General features: G+C 40.5%; 1 protein-coding gene across 1 annotated transcript in view; it reads left to right on the plus strand.

Moving 5' to 3' along the window:
- fat2 (FAT atypical cadherin 2) overlaps positions 1-18,891 on the plus strand; it is a 116,641-nt gene that overhangs the window by 67,575 nt on the left and 30,175 nt on the right. The window contains exons 17-22 of the mRNA XM_061048571.1: positions 4,299-4,510; positions 7,725-7,862; positions 8,051-8,194; positions 13,461-13,658; positions 14,949-15,540; positions 16,461-16,661. Of these exons, the coding sequence (XP_060904554.1) occupies positions 4,299-4,510; positions 7,725-7,862; positions 8,051-8,194; positions 13,461-13,658; positions 14,949-15,540; positions 16,461-16,661 (1,485 nt within the window). The remainder of the gene's footprint in view (positions 1-4,298; positions 4,511-7,724; positions 7,863-8,050; positions 8,195-13,460; positions 13,659-14,948; positions 15,541-16,460; positions 16,662-18,891) is intronic.

Here is an 18,891-nt window from a genome sequence, read left to right on the forward strand (position 1 = left end):
GAGTTACGAGAGGAAAAGTATGTCAAGAGAGAGGTCACAAGTAGCTTTTTTTCTCTTGAATAAAAACGAATAAAAAAAAACTAAATCACTCTGAGCCTCTAAAACAGCGCGCTCAGTTTTATTGTCTTACACTTGTGTGTTTATATGTGTGGTTGAACACAATGACGTGTGGGAAACAGAGTCATTTAGGTTGACAAAGACAAATGACCTTCAACCACTTTCTACGCTCTGAGAAGCCGCATCACACTGAGAAGAATGAGCTTACACTGCTTTGAGAAAAACACTAAACACCGTCAGATACAAGTCCCTATTGACAGAGCGGGGGAGCCCGAGCTGCTGTGAAGCCGTACGTAAACCACATATCCGCTTGTACAAAAGACACAATATGCAGGATTCTAACAGCAATAAGTCACTGACACAACAAACCTTGGAGTCAGGTTAGCATAATTACCTGCATGAACACGACCATCTGCCTCTGGTGGTTTTATGCTCTGAGATTACATTATGTGAAATGTGGAAGGGAAATCGTAAGGATTGTGAGAACTGTTTACACTAATAATACGAAAGATTTCCTTTTTATGAACAAAAGGATCTAACGCTTTTTTAAGCTTGGGGCAGTGGCAGCTGGTGGAAGGAGTTCAAATCAGTTCTGAGACTTTTATTCAGTTGGAAAATGTGAGTTTTATCTTTTCCCTTTTGTAAAATTAAATATTAGGTATTCAAAGTGAGTCTTAAACCCTGAATTATATCGTAATTTGCCTTGTAATATGTTCTTGTAACATAATTGCTGCCCCCTCTATGAACGTAGAACACTGTGCAGAATGACTTGAAACTGGCAGATTCCCCTAGGGTCAATAAAGGTATCATTCATTCATTCAGATTTCATTTCACTTGAAGCCTTTTGCTCTATCTTAAAAGACTAAAAAATGCAACACCATTGGACAGTTCCTGTGTTTTTGAATTATGATCTGTGATCACAACTTCTGCACTTTATCTGCAAACCAATTTGGTTCATGTTTAATATGACTTGTACTGCTACCTTCTTGGCCGGGTGACACATTGCTGGGTCACCCTTGGCCGGGTCGCCCTTGGCCGGGTCACCTTTGGCCAAGTCACCCTTGTGAAAGAGATCTTGATCTCATTGGGTTAATTACCTGGTTAGATAATTGTTAAATACAAATAAATAAAAACAACTCAAAAATAGCTTTTAGCTTATTCAATCAAAAACTAACACATGGACTAACCTCGCTTTATTGTATGTTTTACACAAACTAGGACCATATGTAACCAAAATGAACACCATGCTGTAATGAAGAAGCCCTGAAAGTTGCTATTTAGACCATAAACTCATAATGAAAAAACTGACTGAGATAATAAATGTCAATTAAATCTCATAATTACTAACATTTAAAATATTTAGTTTAAGATTCTTTTCATGGCTTTACTTTTCAGACCTCCAGGCTATGTCCACTTTTTCCATACAGCTTCTTTTTGTGTGTGTGTTTCTGCGTCAGTAAGCAGCCTTTAGAAATAAACACTCACAGGGCCTGCCCCGTGTTTTAAAGCTCGCTGACTTCACATTAAAGAGAGCAGATCTGATGAAACATGATCTCACAGTGTGCACAAAACTGCATAATCAAGAATTGCTGCAAAAAGATGAGACGTACATTTGTGTGTGTGTTTTTTTTTTTTAAATAAGTAGAAAAGGGCCATTGATGCAGCCATTCTGTGAATGCATTAGTGCCATAAAGCTATCCTGTTTGTGAATTTCAAAACAATCCACACTGGTTTAATAGACCCAGAGATAATTACAGGATCAGAGTGGCTCAGACCTGATTATAAATGTAGAAACCACCTTTCTCGTCAGCCACCGTCCAGATTCCCCTGAGTGAAGTTTGAATGGGTCTAAAGGATTTAAAGTACAGACTGTGGATGTACTGACTGGAGGGAAATACACAGAGAAGTATGAATGAGACTCAAAGAAAGAAACTTGAGCTCAGCCAGTCTTCTCGTGTTGGAAATAGGTGAAAAAATGAATAAATAACTGTATAAATAAAGCAGCTTGGTTCACTCTCCGGCTGGTGGTACAAAACTCCTTGATCTTATAAAAATCAATAAAGTGAGATCTGTGCGGCGTGTGCGAGACACTAATAATTTACTTGTGGAAACCTGGAGGAGTTTAGTTTGAAGGCAGTGTTGGATGGTTGTTTTTGTTGGATCCCATTTTGTTTTATCTTAATGAAGTGCGCTTCAGCAGACTGGCTGGCGGCCCACACACTCTGCTGGAGATGACGCTGCTGCTGCGGCTGCTTCGGTCCACAGATGCACGCCTGCCTTCATGTGGTTTAATGAGCTCCCTGACAGAGGGGTCCTGTCTCCTCAGACTTGTTCAGAGCAATAAACTTAAACATGTTAAAACAATTTAAAGTCTGTCTCCTGTCTCCAAACAATCATATCTATAAAAGATGCCTGTGGCTGGCTCACCAGAACACAGGTTACATGTTTAGATTCGGTTTGTTGGCAACTGAGAGAGACATGATTTGGTTAATTTATGAGCGAGGCAGGCTTTTATTATGAAAGGGCACAGGAAGACTAGAGGAAAGTGGCTAATAGATCCAGGAATTGTTCGTCATTTTGAACCACTATCTGGTTTGAAGGCTTATAATGATATTACAGGAAAGTTTGGCGCTCATGAGCAGTTTGCAAGTAATGCTTTCAATTGCAATTATCTAAGTGGCAAGAAACGGTGTCGTTGCACTTAGAGCCAAGTTGGCTAAAAAAAGGCTGTGAAATCAAAAAGGGTCAATGTTGCTAATAAATGTAGGTTTGCAAGCTCACCTAATGTCATGATCTCTCTCTGGCTGGCTACAATCCCTCCTGCCATTATCACTGCAAAGACTGGTTGCAACATCCGCTTACGCTTACGCTGCTGTCCATTTCTGGAATAATAGCTAATCATGACTTAAGTTGTCGGATCTGAATAATCTTGTAATCTGCAGAGCTACAGCTTTAGAGTTTTCATTTCTGAAGTCTTTGAAAGTTGAAACATTAGTAATCTGATGTTGAATATGAATTTGTTTCTGTTGCATTTTTTGCTGTCTGACAAATACTGCATCTTTTTCACAAGAGTTCATTTTCCACCAATAAGATACCTGAATGATGACATTTGATTTAGATTTTTGGAAGATGGGCGATATGATGCAAACAAACAGTTTTTATTTCATCTTATTCAAACGCAAATATACTGTGTGTATATTATAACCAGAGAAAAACAGATCTTTTTTTATTGACATTGTTGTCCCCAATTGATTCAATCTGATATCTATTAATTGATAAACCAACTTTTATAAGTGTATCTGTCAGACCTCTCCTGACACCTCACAGCAACCAGTCGCTAACAAGGCTCTGCTGAGGAGGAGGAGGAGGAGGAGGAGGAGGAGGACGAGGAGCAGGAGGTGAAGAGGTCTGTCTGTTAAGTTAAAGCCGTTTGACAGCAGGTCAGATAGATGAGGACCTCAAACCATTACAACCTGAAGGAGTGACTCAAAAAACAGACAAAGGAGTGGACATGACACACTATTACGCCTTTAAGACTCTGACGCCTCTTTTATCGCCGCCATAAATTGAGGTTCAAGTTTTCTTGTGGATGACAGATATCACACGAGGACGGCCACAAGCTGCAGGGAGAGATTTATAGATCCTGAAAGGTTAAACTCACAGCTTCACTGATCTGACAGGAGAGAGGCTTCACTACATATGTCACATGATGTCACACACACACACACACACACACATGCAGTACATGTTTGACTTATAGTGGTATTATCATCCAGAGCACCCTGGTTGTACCATGAGAACATTCATTTGAAGCTGTATATTATGTTTACCACTCTCTGTAACATGCACTCTGCATTTCAATGTGATGTGCATTCATGCAGAGCAGCCTCCCGGTCGTTTACACAGAGAGCGGATGAATACTGATCACAAGTGAAAAGCCATCGTGCTGAGGGTTTGAAATGTGTGAAAGAACGTCTGAATAACAGTTCAAGTCAGTCTGAGCCGCTGATCTGTGCAGGATTAGATTTCATGTTTTTTAAGTTGATTTATTTACGCACCTCAATCTGTCTTTTTTTATGACTTATGCAACATCATCTGTAATCAGGAAACATCTCAAAAATATTGATCAAATTCCCATCAGTCCCAGCTCTACATGAAGCAAAACGCTAACACTTAATGAGCACATTTTTTGTTTTAATGCTGTACGTAATCTCCAGTATTTTTTTATTTTGGTTTTGCAGGTCGGCTGACCCTCACTGCTCCGCTCGACTTTGAAGTTTCCCGTGAGCACTACCTGTCCGTGGAGGGGAGTCGTGGCAAGTCGTCCCTCAGTGACATCACCACGGTGATCATCAACGTCACAGACCTGAATGACAACGCTCCGGTGTTCGGGCGAGGCGACTACAGCACCGAGGTATCAGAGGATCTGACACCAGGAAGCCTGGTGATGAAGGTATGAGAGAGAAAAACACAGTTACGCATGAAGATACTTGTGAGATGGTTTCACATATATGTGCACAGAAACCAAGAAATTGACGGATTATTCAGGACATTTTAGTCAAAATGAAGGAATTGAGACATTTACAAGGGAACATTTTCTTCAGGAAGTTTTAAATCAGTTTAAAAGCTCAACTCTGACTCCTGCAGCCTCCTCGTTCATGTATTAAAGAGGCAAGAAAATTATTGAATTGAATCACTGCATTGACTTTAAGTAATAAAACATTAAGTAAATCATTCAGGTTTGATTTAATCCAAGGACCATTATTTGTAGCTACAGAACTTAATTTTTGGCCCTTCACATACGCACGCACGCACACACACACACACACACACACACACACACACACACAACACACCCCATATCAAAGGTCTGACATAAAAATGTGTTGTTCTTGCAAGCACACGGATTGTCTCCTGTCATACACACACACACAAAACACACAGTGTGAGTAATATCGCAACGTCTGACAGCTGACAGCTTGCTGATGATTCAGGTAATGAAAAATAGATTACACGCTGACAGGTTTTTAGGGGGGAAAAAACTGAATTCAACACATGAAAACTTAAAAATATTGATCATTCCATACACGGAACAACATCACAGCGAGCTGTTTGATGGCAATCATGTGTAAAAAAAAAAACCCCACATGAAATCCCACAGTCACGTGTACACACACACACACACACACATTTATCCCACATGTCAGACGTCATCTGTCAGGACGACAGCAGAGATAACACGGCAATAACACAGCTCACTGGCTCGCTGATGGTCGCATCACGGCTCGATGATGAGTCTGTAATCACATGGTTTCATATTTGACATTTTTCTTCTCCCGCCCCACGTTCACATCTCTCCATTTACACAATTTGAACTGCTGCATGAAATGTTTTGACTGTTTTAAAGTCATTTAGGGAGAGTGTCGTCTGTCAGGGGGGCGAAAAAAAGTAGGACCCATTGTAGCATTTAGCTGAAATGGAGGCAATTAAGAGAAAAACAGGGACAGGATGAGCTCAGAACATGGCTTATTAAACTATAGCTCCATCATGAGTCATTGCTCTTCTTTTTTAACCCACATTTTCTTCATGTGAAAAAAGTGTCTGTGTATTCAGAAAATAAAAAATTCACATGGAACCTGTTAATTTCTCAGTGCTGACTAATGAAGACTAGTAATACAATCATTTTGATTACATGTAGATGTATGTGTTGTGGCATTCAGAAAAAAAGCACATAACAACATAAAGACTTAACACATTGATGTTAAACGTAAGAAAAAAGGGGACTTAGGTCCTGTGTCCACCTAGCGGCTTTTCTTTAGTGCCAGCGTCTTTTTTCAGTTGTTTTTAATGAGTAGAGAGCGTTCGCAGCATAAAGCAGCCGGCTGAAGAGAGAGCGCAGCGCCCAGCGTCTTTTTTATAAGCGCTCGGCCTTCTTTGTGCGGCCATGTTGATTTAGATGCATTTTCCTAATTCAATCATTTCAATAAATATATTTTTGGGTTTTCAAGAACACGTCAATGCTAACAGAAGCTAGGACAATGTTACAGAGGTACAGTATAGAGAACAAACCATATGACATATTTTTGTAGGCCGACCCGGAAGTAGCATCGCCATGGGGTCTGACCAGAATTCACCTGTGGGATTTTTGCATTGGATTTTGGATCATTGCAGAAAATAAGCTCTGTGGCAAAACACACGTTTCTGAAGCGTAGGCGTTTTGTTCAGCAGGATAATCTTCACAGATGAACACCATTTTTATGATGTTTGAAGCGTTAATGCAGCCATGAAAAGTAAAAAGCTAACGTTATGCTACAAGCGAACTACACCACGGTCGGATGATCGTGACGTCACTAGCGTTATGCTTCAGACGATCTCTGATAAACTAATTCGCGTAGCTTAATAAATTGTTTGCTAACCTAATATTTGCCTTAACCTAAAGATTAAACCTACATTAGACATCTCCGACTAGTGAGAGAGTTCCCGGCCTCTGTGTCCGGCGTGAGGATGTTTAATGTCCCCGACAACCACTGTTGTCACATTTAGCCACTTGTTAGCGAGCGCCTTTTTAAAACCGGCAACATCTCTTAAGCTTGTGTTAACCACAGACCTTATTTCAGGCATCTAACCACAAACCTGTTCATAATCCCCATTGACTTTTAGACGTTAGACCCGATGGTGCTCAAATGCTAACTCACTTTTGGGTTTTAGGACTCATTCCTGTGGCGCTCTATAAGGGATTAGCCTAAGCTAATAGTAAGCAAAACCAAACCCGTACCTAGATGGGCCTTTAAAATATGTAAAACTCAACAACAGATAAAAAAAACAGATCCAAACAAGCACAACAATTAAAGATAGAACAGTAGAGGATACAGTAAAACAAAAGAAAACAGGAAGAGCAAGATCATACATGAATACAAAACTGAATACTCAAAAAAAAAAATGTTTCACATTCAGTTTAAAATGACTCCAGTCTGGTTCCAGTTTGAGCTCTGCATTTAAAGCATTCAACATTTTCATCCCCTGAACAGAGAAGGCATTTTATCTCAGTGAAGATTTACAAAAAGGCACCTCACATGTTGAATTCCGGTTAAAGCTAGGCTAAACCATGCGCTAAAAGCTAAGCTAACACTGGATCATCAAAGTCTACTTTCTCAGCAAAAATAAAAAACATGAGGCTCCCTCATCCCAACAAGCTAATATATTTTTTATGTTTTAGGCTTAAAAGAGCAAGAAGCATGAAGAAGAACAACTAACTCTGTACAGAATCACAGAAATCAGGTCACAGCAGTGCAGATAAACACCTTTTCTGCTTTACTGCCCTAGATTCTGTTGTTGGGTGTTAATGTCGTCAGTGAAGAGAATGTCCTTCAACACAAGGATCTTCATTTAAACCTTTGAATGTGCAGAGATCCGCTCTGCTGACGTGTCTTTATCCAACGTCAGAGGGGCGGCTTTGTAGCTTACAATGACTTCTGACCTTGTACTTTACTATCACAAGGCTTTGCTGTTGCTTTAAAGGATTGCCCATACTGAACGTGATCATTCAAATGTGTGCAATCTTTAGTCCGGCCTCTGCTCTGACATCTCTCAGCAAGAGGAAAGACCAAAGAGAATGTGTTTGCATGAAATGAGCTTTGATTCATCTCCTCACCTTCCTCTACCTGCAGGTGACAGCCACTGATCTGGACGGTCCAATCAACAATCTGCTGCGTTACTCCATAGTGAGTGGAGACCCTCTGCAGCAGCTCTCCATTCACCCTCGTAGCGGAGAAATCACCGTCCGCACTGCACTGGACAGAGAGGAGGTCAGTGTGGAGAAAAAAAAAACCACATTTTTATTAGTGACACACAGGAAATCAGTACAGGTTAATAAATGTGTCGAAACAGCTGAGAAAGCAAAGCATAACAACACAAACAAGAATACAAAGCTGTCTAAAAAAGGGTTGAATAAAAGATGAATACTGAATGATTTCCCTCTCTATCTCCTCTCCAGATCCCTCATTACTCTCTGACGGTGCAGGCTGCAGATGAAGGCAATCCCTCCCTGTCCTCGGCCGTTCTCATCGCCATCACTGTCACCGACGTCAACGACAACCCGCCTGTCTTCTCACAGGTCAACCACAGTCTGCTGCTGCAGGTATGACAACCAGATCACCACATGCAACATCTCTGTGCACATGACTACATGCCATATAACATTACATATGCTGATACTGCATCAGTATGTTTCAACTAAGAATACTTTACATGCAAAGTCAAAAGTCAAATCTATCTGAATCTTTTTGACTCTTCCTCTTTATGACTACAACTCACACAGAGTCAGGAAGGAGAAACACTTCTCTGAAACATAAAGAAGATGTACAATCTAATTTAGATACATGCACCTCATTTCAGGACACTCAACAAGTCCCATTGGCAAATATTTTTACTGACTACTAGCAATGCAGGGCTTCTCCTTTGTACTCTATATCTTGTAATAGGATTTTTAACAGGACTTGTCAGGTGAATGTGGCAGATATTCTCCTTAGACAAATACACATGCTTAGATTTGAGTCCTTGCACACACGCTTAGACATTTACACAAGAATCAGACGCTAACAGGTTGACCTGCACCTTTGTTCCTTTTTTGGAAAAATGTTCAGCAATCTATGCAGTGTGGTTCTACAGACCTAACAAAGTGGCATATATAGTGCACATTATGGCAAAGCAGCAAAAAAAAGCAACTTAAGTCCCGTTTTGTAATTCAACTGGGACAATATAAATCCCTTCAGCAGTGTGGGAAAGTTGGCATGTTGCTATTGTACACAATAATTAAAAATGATAAAACTTAACATATTTTCTCCCCTTTTTTTAGTCACAGAGAACGTCTGCATGCTCTTTTTGCATGACATGTAACAAAACATATCTCATCCCAGTGTTTTTATATGTAATGATGAGCATCCTTTAATTAGCAGAATACTTTTTGACCTTAATTCATCGATTATTTGACCTCTGTGGAATCTCATAGACCAGTCTGAGAGATTTCTTTATCCAACGTGTGCTCTGGTTGGGAATTCAGAAACATGTATAAAACTCAGGCCTTACATGGAAAACTGAGTCATCAAGAAGTAATGTGAAAAAACAAAAAACCTAGAAAGCTCCAGGACGAATTCACCTGCTCATCAGCTCATATAGATAGCTCTAGTGTCTCGAGGGGAGAAGCTGTAGTTGCATTCATGTGTGAAATATGACAACTCATTGAGAATTACGAGAGGGGATCTGTGCTTTTACAGGATTATATGAGCAGATTTTGCACCTCCTCATTAAATTCAGTTTGGTTCCTCTGTTCTAAATGCATTAGTATAGCCTTAAAAAGACTGTGGGTTTGAAGGTATTCCCCAAAAAACTGACGTCAGAGGTGCTAAAACATTTCTCAGGCCAAGCTGTAAAAGTCTGCCTGCACTGCTCCTGGCTGCCTAATGAGGTGGTAATGAAGACGGATGAACTATTGACTGAAGTTAATTAAGGAGAAATCACTACAGATCAGTCACTCTACTCCAATCCATCTCTCTTTTTTGGATCATTATAACTCTTTCCCACTTCTTCTCTGACACTCCAGTGAAAAAAAAAATAATATGCTGACTTGTAAGTGCTACAGCTCCGTCATAACTGTGACGTCGAGAGCTCATTAAAACGGTGTGCTGAGAGTTCAAGAGAGAGAGACTCTTCGTCGAGGTAGAACCAGAGCCGGGTTTCTGAACCATGTAGGGATCAAAGTGGCAGGAGGATCAGCTGTCATGATTTGTAGGACATTAGTGACACTCTCTCATCTAGATCCTGTGAAAAAAGGGTCAAGTCTATTTAAAAAAAAAAACTTTACCTGGTAGTTTATCTCCACTTTTAAAAGCTTGGATCAGCCCATGCAGTTTAGAAATGCCTACAATGTACAGCTATAAAACTTGGGGATAGGTAATGACCTGTAAGCTCATCTATGCACCGGTCAGCTACGGGAATTAATCAGATTCAAAGTGTTTCCTGGAAATCATTGCTTCTTCTTTGCTCCTTTGCTTCAAAGATACACTGAAATTGTTTCACTCTAAAGTTCAGTCTTGCACCGAAGCGTCAGCAGACGCAGCAGGTGGGAGGGGGCTGCAAGCATAACGGTGTTACTAATGTTGGCTCATTTTGTAAGTGCTGTGCTTATTCCTCCATCCTGACATTTTTATACTTAGCTTGTTACACTGATAGCTTTAATCTTTATAAAAAGAAGTCTCCTTCGCACCAGAACCATCTGACTCTGCAGATGAAAACTGACTTTAGCTGCTTCATGTTAAAATCATCCTTTCCAATGCTCTTAAAGTTACTGTGAGGAATCTGTAGTGGTTATACAACTACGACTGAAATGAATACCGATGTCTCTGTATAAACCAAATATACAAAAGCAAACAAGACCATCAGCATTAAGGTTTATTATATTCACATATTTACTCGTTTTTAAAGTCTGAAACTGCTACAACAGTGAAGGTGTCAGACTAGAGGATTTAAACAGCTTGATTTCCCATTTTCCACATTTATTTTTCTCAATAAGTGATACATATGACTGTTTAAAGGAAGCAAGATGAGGTTTTGGTAAAACCACCACTGACACAAATATGGGACAAAAACCGTACAAAGGTTAGACCTAGTGTTTTGTCCACAGAGGGCCTCCATACTGAATTTACATTTATTTATTATTCTTTCACATTTTTTTTTACGACTTACAAGCTTTTTAAGAAAGTTATATGGTGCTCATTATATGTGTGTATTTAAGACAGTTTAGAAAGGGTTAAAACTGGAACATGAAAGATTGCAATCAAATTGCATCCATACAGAGTCAATGCTGATAGGACCAGATCCACTAATAATGGATCGCGCCTACAAATAGCACTATGAATTTTGCAGAAATATCACCTGAATCTGCTCCGTTTTAGCAGCTTATCAGCAAAATAATTTCATAATAATAATGATCAATAACAATAATCATGATATGCCGACGCTAAAACGCCCACAAGGTTGTCCTGCTCCGCACAAATAAGCAACAAGGCTAATTTTCATAGGAAGGGCGCAATTTAGCACCAAATTTATGAACATTATGAGTGCAGTTTCCGTGCAGTTTCTCATTCTCATTTGCACAGGTTAAGCGCCCGCCAAAGCAGGATCTGGCCGATAGTCTAGTATATAACTCTTTAATAACTCGCACTGGTATCAGATCAGTACTTGTAAACATGAATAAGTATTGGAATTAGCAACAGAAAGTACATAATAGAATCCAAACATCTCTTGAAAACATATGTTTGTCTATGCATGTGTGTCCCTTACCTCCAGCTGGCCTGTCACAAAGTTCCTGGCTGTTTCTCTTGGTCAATTAAAGTTTTTTCTCTGCCAGTCCTCCCATCACTCCACCTGCTGCAGCTCTGCCAGCTGAGAAGCTCCCATCTAGTCACAGAATAGCTGCTTCATGAGCCAAAACGTCTGCGCTGTGTGGTGATGAATCCAAACTCTGTGATATTGTCCCATCTGCTGATGTTTCCGCAGCCGGCCCAGCCTGATGAAGAAAGCCTGGAGTTCACTGAGCAGATGGATGCTGCTCAAACTGTGGAAAGGAGTTGTCATTATTGTCAGACAGGTGTTGCAGCAGTGGCCTCCTCTCTCTTGTAGCTATTGTTTGAGTACTTGTCACTGTTTTGAGGCCCACTTTTTATGACCGGCACATCTGTTTCGGTGAAGAGTTGCACCATGTTAGGCTGCAGTAGAGTTTGAGTACTGTCTTCATGCAGCAGATGGACAGGTAGTTAAGTATCTTTTCAGACTGCTTCTATGCAGAAGGGCTACCAAAAAGCGATATATACTTTTGCATCTCTGTTGTTTTTCCGCTTCTCCTGGAAATGCTTACTTAAATTTATGTACCACGCAGCCTGCTCAACACTGACACATGAATAATCCATGTTTACAAGTTTACCCCCCTCCCCCAACTGAAGCATATATTAGCATGCTCAAAAGATTTCTCACCAAAGCGTGATCAAAATTTGTCCTAAAAATTTAACATTTTCAAAATCATTGTTATGAGAGTATTTTGTCTGGATTTACATATATACATATATACATTGATAAATTCCTCTTTCAATTAGAACTGTTGCAATTTAGAGCTACAGTACATGATGTTGAATCTGATGTGGTTTCCTTCAGTCGTTGATGATATGCAGATGATGAAGAAAATCGCCGTTGACACTGACTATGCTTTATAAACAAGAAAGCATCACTAGACACGTCTGCCTAGGAGAGTCATGAAGCCAATAATGATCTCTGTCGAACACACAGAAACAGTCGTATATATGTATATATGTTTTTCAGGACAACCCCTCTCCATACAGCTGCGGGGGTTTCTGTCTTAGAAGTATGTATGTCATAAACTCAAAGTGCAACACAGGTCACAGATACAATCACTTGTCCAGATGTGGTCTCCACACCCTTAAGGAGTTAACCTATGTCCCCGGTATTTCAGACACTTCAAATCTTTAAGCATCTATTTTTGGACTTCATTCATCCTCCACATGTGCATTGGATGCTTGTACAATTTCCCTTTAACATCCCCTGTATCAGAGCTTGAAAAGAAAAAAAAAAGCTTAATTTTATGTATAACTTTGTGGGTATTCCGTACTCTCTGATGAACCCATTCTTTGCAAAAACAAGATTGTCTTTTATGAAACGGGCTCTAATTCAAATTTGAAAGACCACACTGGAGCTCTTTCATGTTGTAGCCCATTAACTCCAAATTGTTTGTATTGCATTGCTGCCCATCTCCATAACCACGCTGTAAGTTTTTAGATTGATTACCCAGCTTCTAGGGAAATGCTGGTTTCTATTAACTCCAGCAGGCCAATAAAAATCAACAAGACAGAGCATTTAAGATGGCTGTTGATGGCTAATCCGTCATGGTGAAAAATAAAGGGCTTTATTTCCATGGTGGTATGGTATTTTTAATACAGGGAGCTGCCATAAAGTATTGATGAGCTACTTTGTTGAACAATCAAATTCAAAAAAAGTAACAGTTACAAATGAGTGTGTTGTTCGAGGTGTAGCCTCAGCAGATTAAACCTCTTGTGGTGGAGGAGCGTCCTTAAATGCACCACTGATGAGAGCTCTGAGAACAGACTAGGGTTGTCACATTTCCAGAATTTTATACATTGGTACCATTCTAGTAAAAAAAAAATCAAACATTATCGATAACTTTTTCCATATCAAAGCAACACAAATACAAGTCCAAGGCATCCTATAGTCTTTTGCGAATTTCAGTTGCACTTCTGTTGCATCAAATTGTGATTGATTCACAACAAAAACAGCTTTAGAAAAAGTTGAAGAATAAAAGAACTTTGTCTCTTGTGCAGGAGGGAGAGTCAGTCGGCAGCACCATACTTCAGCTCGTGGTGAAGGACATTGACACGCCCAGAAACGGTGCACCTTTCTCCTTCCACATTGTCAGCGGCAACGAGGACCGCCGTTTCCATGTCGACCAGGGAGGCCTGCTGTCGCTCTCTGCTCCTTTGAGAAAGAAGGTCAAACACAATCATCAGCTCAAGATCCAGGTAAGAATCCCCCAACATATACAGACCTGCATTTGATTGATATACATGCTCTGAGTTTCCCCCTTCTGAATCCCTGCTCACTCATCCCTTTTTTTCACATTTTAAAGTTTTGTCTATCTTTTTTCCTGCGCTATTTTCACCCAGAGGGTTTGAAAAAGAATCTGTCAAATCACCTTCAAATTACACATCTCAAATGCCTTTGAGATTCACTTTTTTGCTGATATCTCTTTCCAATAAGAAGACAATCTGACAAATTGTCGCACTAGAGAAAGAGCAAAGTAGTTATTGTATTCCTAGTTCAGTGGTAAAATGCTGATGCACTGTAGAGTGTCTCTTGAGGCCCAAGTTGCTGTGTTGCTGAATGTGCTGTCAGGAAAGGTGGCAATCACACATCGGCAAAAAATGCAAGAAATTTCGCATTAGATCACAGCTGAAAACGGCTGGATTGGCTGTCTGAGGTGCCATAACAAAAAATGTAACCTATTAAGGCATCAAGAGACAAGCATCTCCTCAATGGAGGTAATGCAACAGCTGTGTCTGGTTTCTTTAATGAAGACACTTAAAATAACAATCAGGCCTCTCTGATGCAAAAAATCAACCTCAGTGGACAAACTTTGATCTTTTCAATTTGCTCCCAAAGATTATATGGCGGGCATTACAGCCTGTCAAAGGCACGGCAGGTCATCGCACTGACAGCAACACAGCTGCACCTTTCAAAGGCTCATTCCACTTTTAAAGAAACTGCTAGACAGTTCAATTAATATCCACCTCATGACATCAAACATTTCACTTTTACCGTCCTCTGTTTCATTTACTTTTTGATGGGTAACAAGTGTCTTTTTATGGTTTATGGTTTTTATAAGTTCCTTAGTTCTTTCAAAATAAAAGCAGATTTGTATTCAAACAGACAGTGAAGTACCCTAAGCTTAAGACAGTACTATAATACAAAATAAAAGCACAACATTCTTTTTTTTAAAGAGCCTAATAATGGAATTCAAAGCTGTTCAAAATTCAATAATCTTTGCAATTAACGATTACAATTATGCTATTAATCAGGATACATTTCACAGTTAAACTGTAACCATGGCATAAATGTTTACCCTCTTTAAACTGAATTAAGAAGACTTGCTGTCTGCTTATCATTTTCAGACATTAAAGTTGTAATGCTCTTCTAGTTTCACTCTCACAATGAAAAGACAGTTACTAAATTATAAAATCTATTCTAATTTTTATAAATCTGGAAATATGAATTCTGACATTTTTGTTGTGCGCTATCAATGTACCAATCAGGTGACAGACAGCGGCCACCCTCCCCTCTCCTCCATCTGTGTGGTAAACATCAATGTCACTGAGCAGAGCAAATACCCCCCCACGGTGGTGCCTTTGGAGGTCTTCATCACGACATCCGGCAGCCTGTTTGCCAACAGGGTCATCGGCAGGCTCCACGCCTCAGACCAGGACCTGCAGGACGTCCTGACCTACAAGCTGGTGTCAGAACAGGGCAAGTTCTCCGTCGACCTCACCGATGGTAAAATCTGGGCGGATGAAAACCTGGAGGAGGGCTCGTACTCCCTGAACGTCAGCGTGACTGATGGGAAGTTCAGCGTCTGGACCGGGGTCAAAGTCCATGTGTGGGCAGCTGATCAGAGGTCGCTGGACTCCGGCCTGACCCTGCAGCTGGTCGGTTTGACTCCAGAGGAGTTTCTGGGAGATCACTGGAGGGGACTCCAGCGCAGCCTGGGACAGGCTCTGGGTTTACCCCGACAGGAGCTTTACCTGGCCAGCCTGCAGCAGCTACCTGAGGCCCAGGTCCTGGAGGCCTTGCTGATCTGGAGACCACAGAGTGGACCAGGCCAGTCTCTGCCAACCGGCAAACTCGCAGGTGATAAATACATTAAGCCATTAAAATAAGATGTTTTAATGAGGGTCTTCACTGACCCTTGTCCTTTCCCACTGGATAATATGTCGAACTGATTCTTGGAATAATGTTAGAGCACTGCATGATTTCTGAAAATATGTCTGAAACATTTAAATAAGGAAATCAATTCCAAATGTGCATGTCTATATTTTGTAGTATGAAACACACATTGAAATGTTTGTCATGTGTGCAGCTCATAGAATAAGTAGACCTCTGTAGATGTACTGTAGGTCAGCAGAGGGAAACTACAGTGACCCCAAAATAAGACAGACTGAATAGAAGTCTATAAGAAATAGCTCCCACTTTCTCAGTTAACAGTTTCTGATGAGTTTATTGTTACAGTTATAGTTCCAATTCTTCAATCCAGCATGATGTTAATTTTTATTTATAACGGTGACATTTATATAGTTTCACATAGTTCAGCCTTGTTCAGTCTTCTTCATTCAAAGGATGATGAATTGTGGTGTCACTTCTGATAATCTTGTTCAAAACTGATAATATTTAGAGCTATGAACATTTACTTCACTCTCACTACACAAAGACTCCCAAAAAAAGCTAATATAGAAAGTAGTTGAGTTTAAATGTTAAGGGACTGCAGGGAATCAAATCAAGTTCAACTTTTAAAACTTTAATGATGAAGTTCAACAATTTAGTACAAATCACATGGCTAATTAGCTTTTAATGTAAAAGTAATTATGTTTTATTCTAAAGATATTAAAGAGTGAAGTCTATGAATGGCAGGTTAACTTGTTCAGTAGATCAAATCTGTTTGAAAAATAGAAAGTTGGCAGCCATAACACTGGACACAAAGTGAGTCAGGTAATCCCTGTGAGATGAAGAGTCTCTTTGAATATGCGGTCTGAAAGTCCAACTCTTTGATGCAGGTATAATATCAGAAATGGAGGACTCTCTGGGCCTCAGCATCCTCAGGGTGAGCCACAACGGGTGTCTGGGTACCGGCTGCCCGCCCCGAGGCTGCAGGAACGCCGTCCGACTGAAAGGAGAAAGACTGAGCCATTTCACCACCGCCCGAGCCGGTTACATCACCCCACATCACACCTGGGAGAGCATCTGCCCCTGTAACGGTACGTCTGTCTATGGTGTGTGTGTGTGTGTGTCTGCATGAAATATGCTTTGGAGATGCGGTAATGAGGGAGTGCATGTGCTTATTGAGCATGGGTGTGTGTGTACCCCAAAGGGGAGACAATTTATTGAGACACGCTAACACAGCTCATCAGCCTCCTCCACGAGTCTGCAGCCGCACACGCAGCAGCAGCAGCGTCCCCCTACTTCACTGACAATTGATCCTGTTCAGAACCGCCTCGCTGAATTAGAAAACGAGGCGTACGTGAGCTGCTGCGGAGTCAACTCTCTCAACTCAGTTAACATCCACACGGAGCACGGAGTGCACGCTGTCCTCCATTGACATTTCCCTCTCTCTGTGGGCGTAGTTGTGCAACATGAAACCACATAGAGGTTTAACTGAGGCTTACACAGGTTTACCTCCACCTACATTTTGCACTTTTGTATTCCCCTACCCGAATAAAAAACAGAAATTGTCTGGTTTTTGTTTTTAATTTATTTCAAATGCATGTTTTTTACTTCAGATTGAGCGGAGGTGACAGCACTAAGAGGCTCATAGAAATAACTATTTTACAGAAAAACGATACACGATACAATAAACAAAAACAGTTCTTGCACAATTGCAAACAAGAGAGGTTAGTAATACTTGCAGATAAAAAAGGCTTTTCATCTCTTTAATAGCGCTGATCTCCTTCCAGTCAGTGCTCCTACTTTTACATCACTCTGAAACACTCATTTTCTCTTGCCCTACTTGGCAGTCTGACACAGTACAGAAAGATCTCTTTATTATCCTAGCGTTATATGCATTTCATTCCTATCTTTTATGGTATAAGTATACTCCACTGTCTCCATATTAGAATGTTTAGAAAGGCTGAGCTGCAATAAAACGTTGTTTGGATAAAAAAAAAAAACATGCCAACTGTTTTTACAAATCCTCCCCTTCCTTCATAACACCAATGGCTAAAAATAAATGATTTTTCATATTAAAGCAACTCAATATGTAATTTTTGACATTTCCCGAAAACATTTTATACTGTAAACATAGTATTAACAAATATGAGAAAATTTACACACACCATACATGAAATATGCTTCAAATATTTTCCTTAAGAAAATACCACCTCGGGGGGCGCTGATAGGCACCATATACAGAGGCGCAGCGGCTGTGGGTTCGAATCCAACCTCGCCCCTTTGCTGCATGTCATCCCCTACTCTCTCATCCCAACAGTTCCTGTCTCTCTTCAGCTGTCCTTTTCAATAATGGCAAAAAGGCCCCAAAAATAACTTAAACAAAAAAAAACATCTCTTCATGACATGGGTTGTTATTACTGTGATAGAAGTAGCTTTCAATATGGGTTGTGACTAACTACGTTTTTTTCTTTTTTGCAACTTATGGTCTTCAGTCCCCCGCTGCTTTTTGGAGGGTTTTGTGAACTTTGCCAGGCTGAAATTTGTGAGAATTCAGTTATAGGTTTGCAGATGGGATGAGTACGATCAGTGGTATTTGAAGCTGTTTAGAACAATCAGAGAAAAAGGTCAGTGGGAGCATCAGCCCTGTGTGATGTTTCCCCCAGTCTGGCTGGACTTTCTAAGAATAGGGATTCATCTTCCATCCAGATTAAGGTCTCACTCTCTTAGGAGAACATAGACTTGTATTTTCAGGCAGCTTGATCAAGATATCTGTTGGTGCCAGAGATCAAAGACCCGGTTTCTCTCTCCTTACCTGTTTAAAAGAAAAAGCAAGAAAATGAAGGGGAATATCCCCCAGATTTCATAGAAATCAAACACGTACGGTGAGAATGCGAGCCCTCAGTGAGCCTCTATTACAGCCGACAGAACATCTGAAGCATTGTGCAGCGGCGCCACCTCGTCGGATCGTCTGCGCTGATTTATGTTGGCATTCTTATGAGGATTAGTGGTGTGAGGACTGAGAAAGACAGCGAGCTAGGGGCGCTCGAGTATATAACCTCATTATCAGCTTGTTAAGAGTCCTCTTCCCTCTGGAACATCTCCTGAATGTGTTATCTCCACTATATTTTGACTACATCGGATACCTCAATGGTCCTAACAGACTGTGGGGTTCGGCGGTTAGGAGACGTCGTGTGAGGACGAAAGGCAAGTTTTATTTTATCAGCAGTGGAATTCAATAGTTTACGCCCAAATGTAGAACGATAGAGGCCAATTATGCAATTGTATTTCTTTTAATAAGAAAAATAGATTTACACATTTTCA

Source organism: Labrus mixtus, chromosome 10 (assembly GCF_963584025.1).
Source record: "Labrus mixtus chromosome 10, fLabMix1.1, whole genome shotgun sequence".
Classification (NCBI taxonomy): Eukaryota; Metazoa; Chordata; class Actinopteri; order Labriformes; family Labridae; genus Labrus; species Labrus mixtus.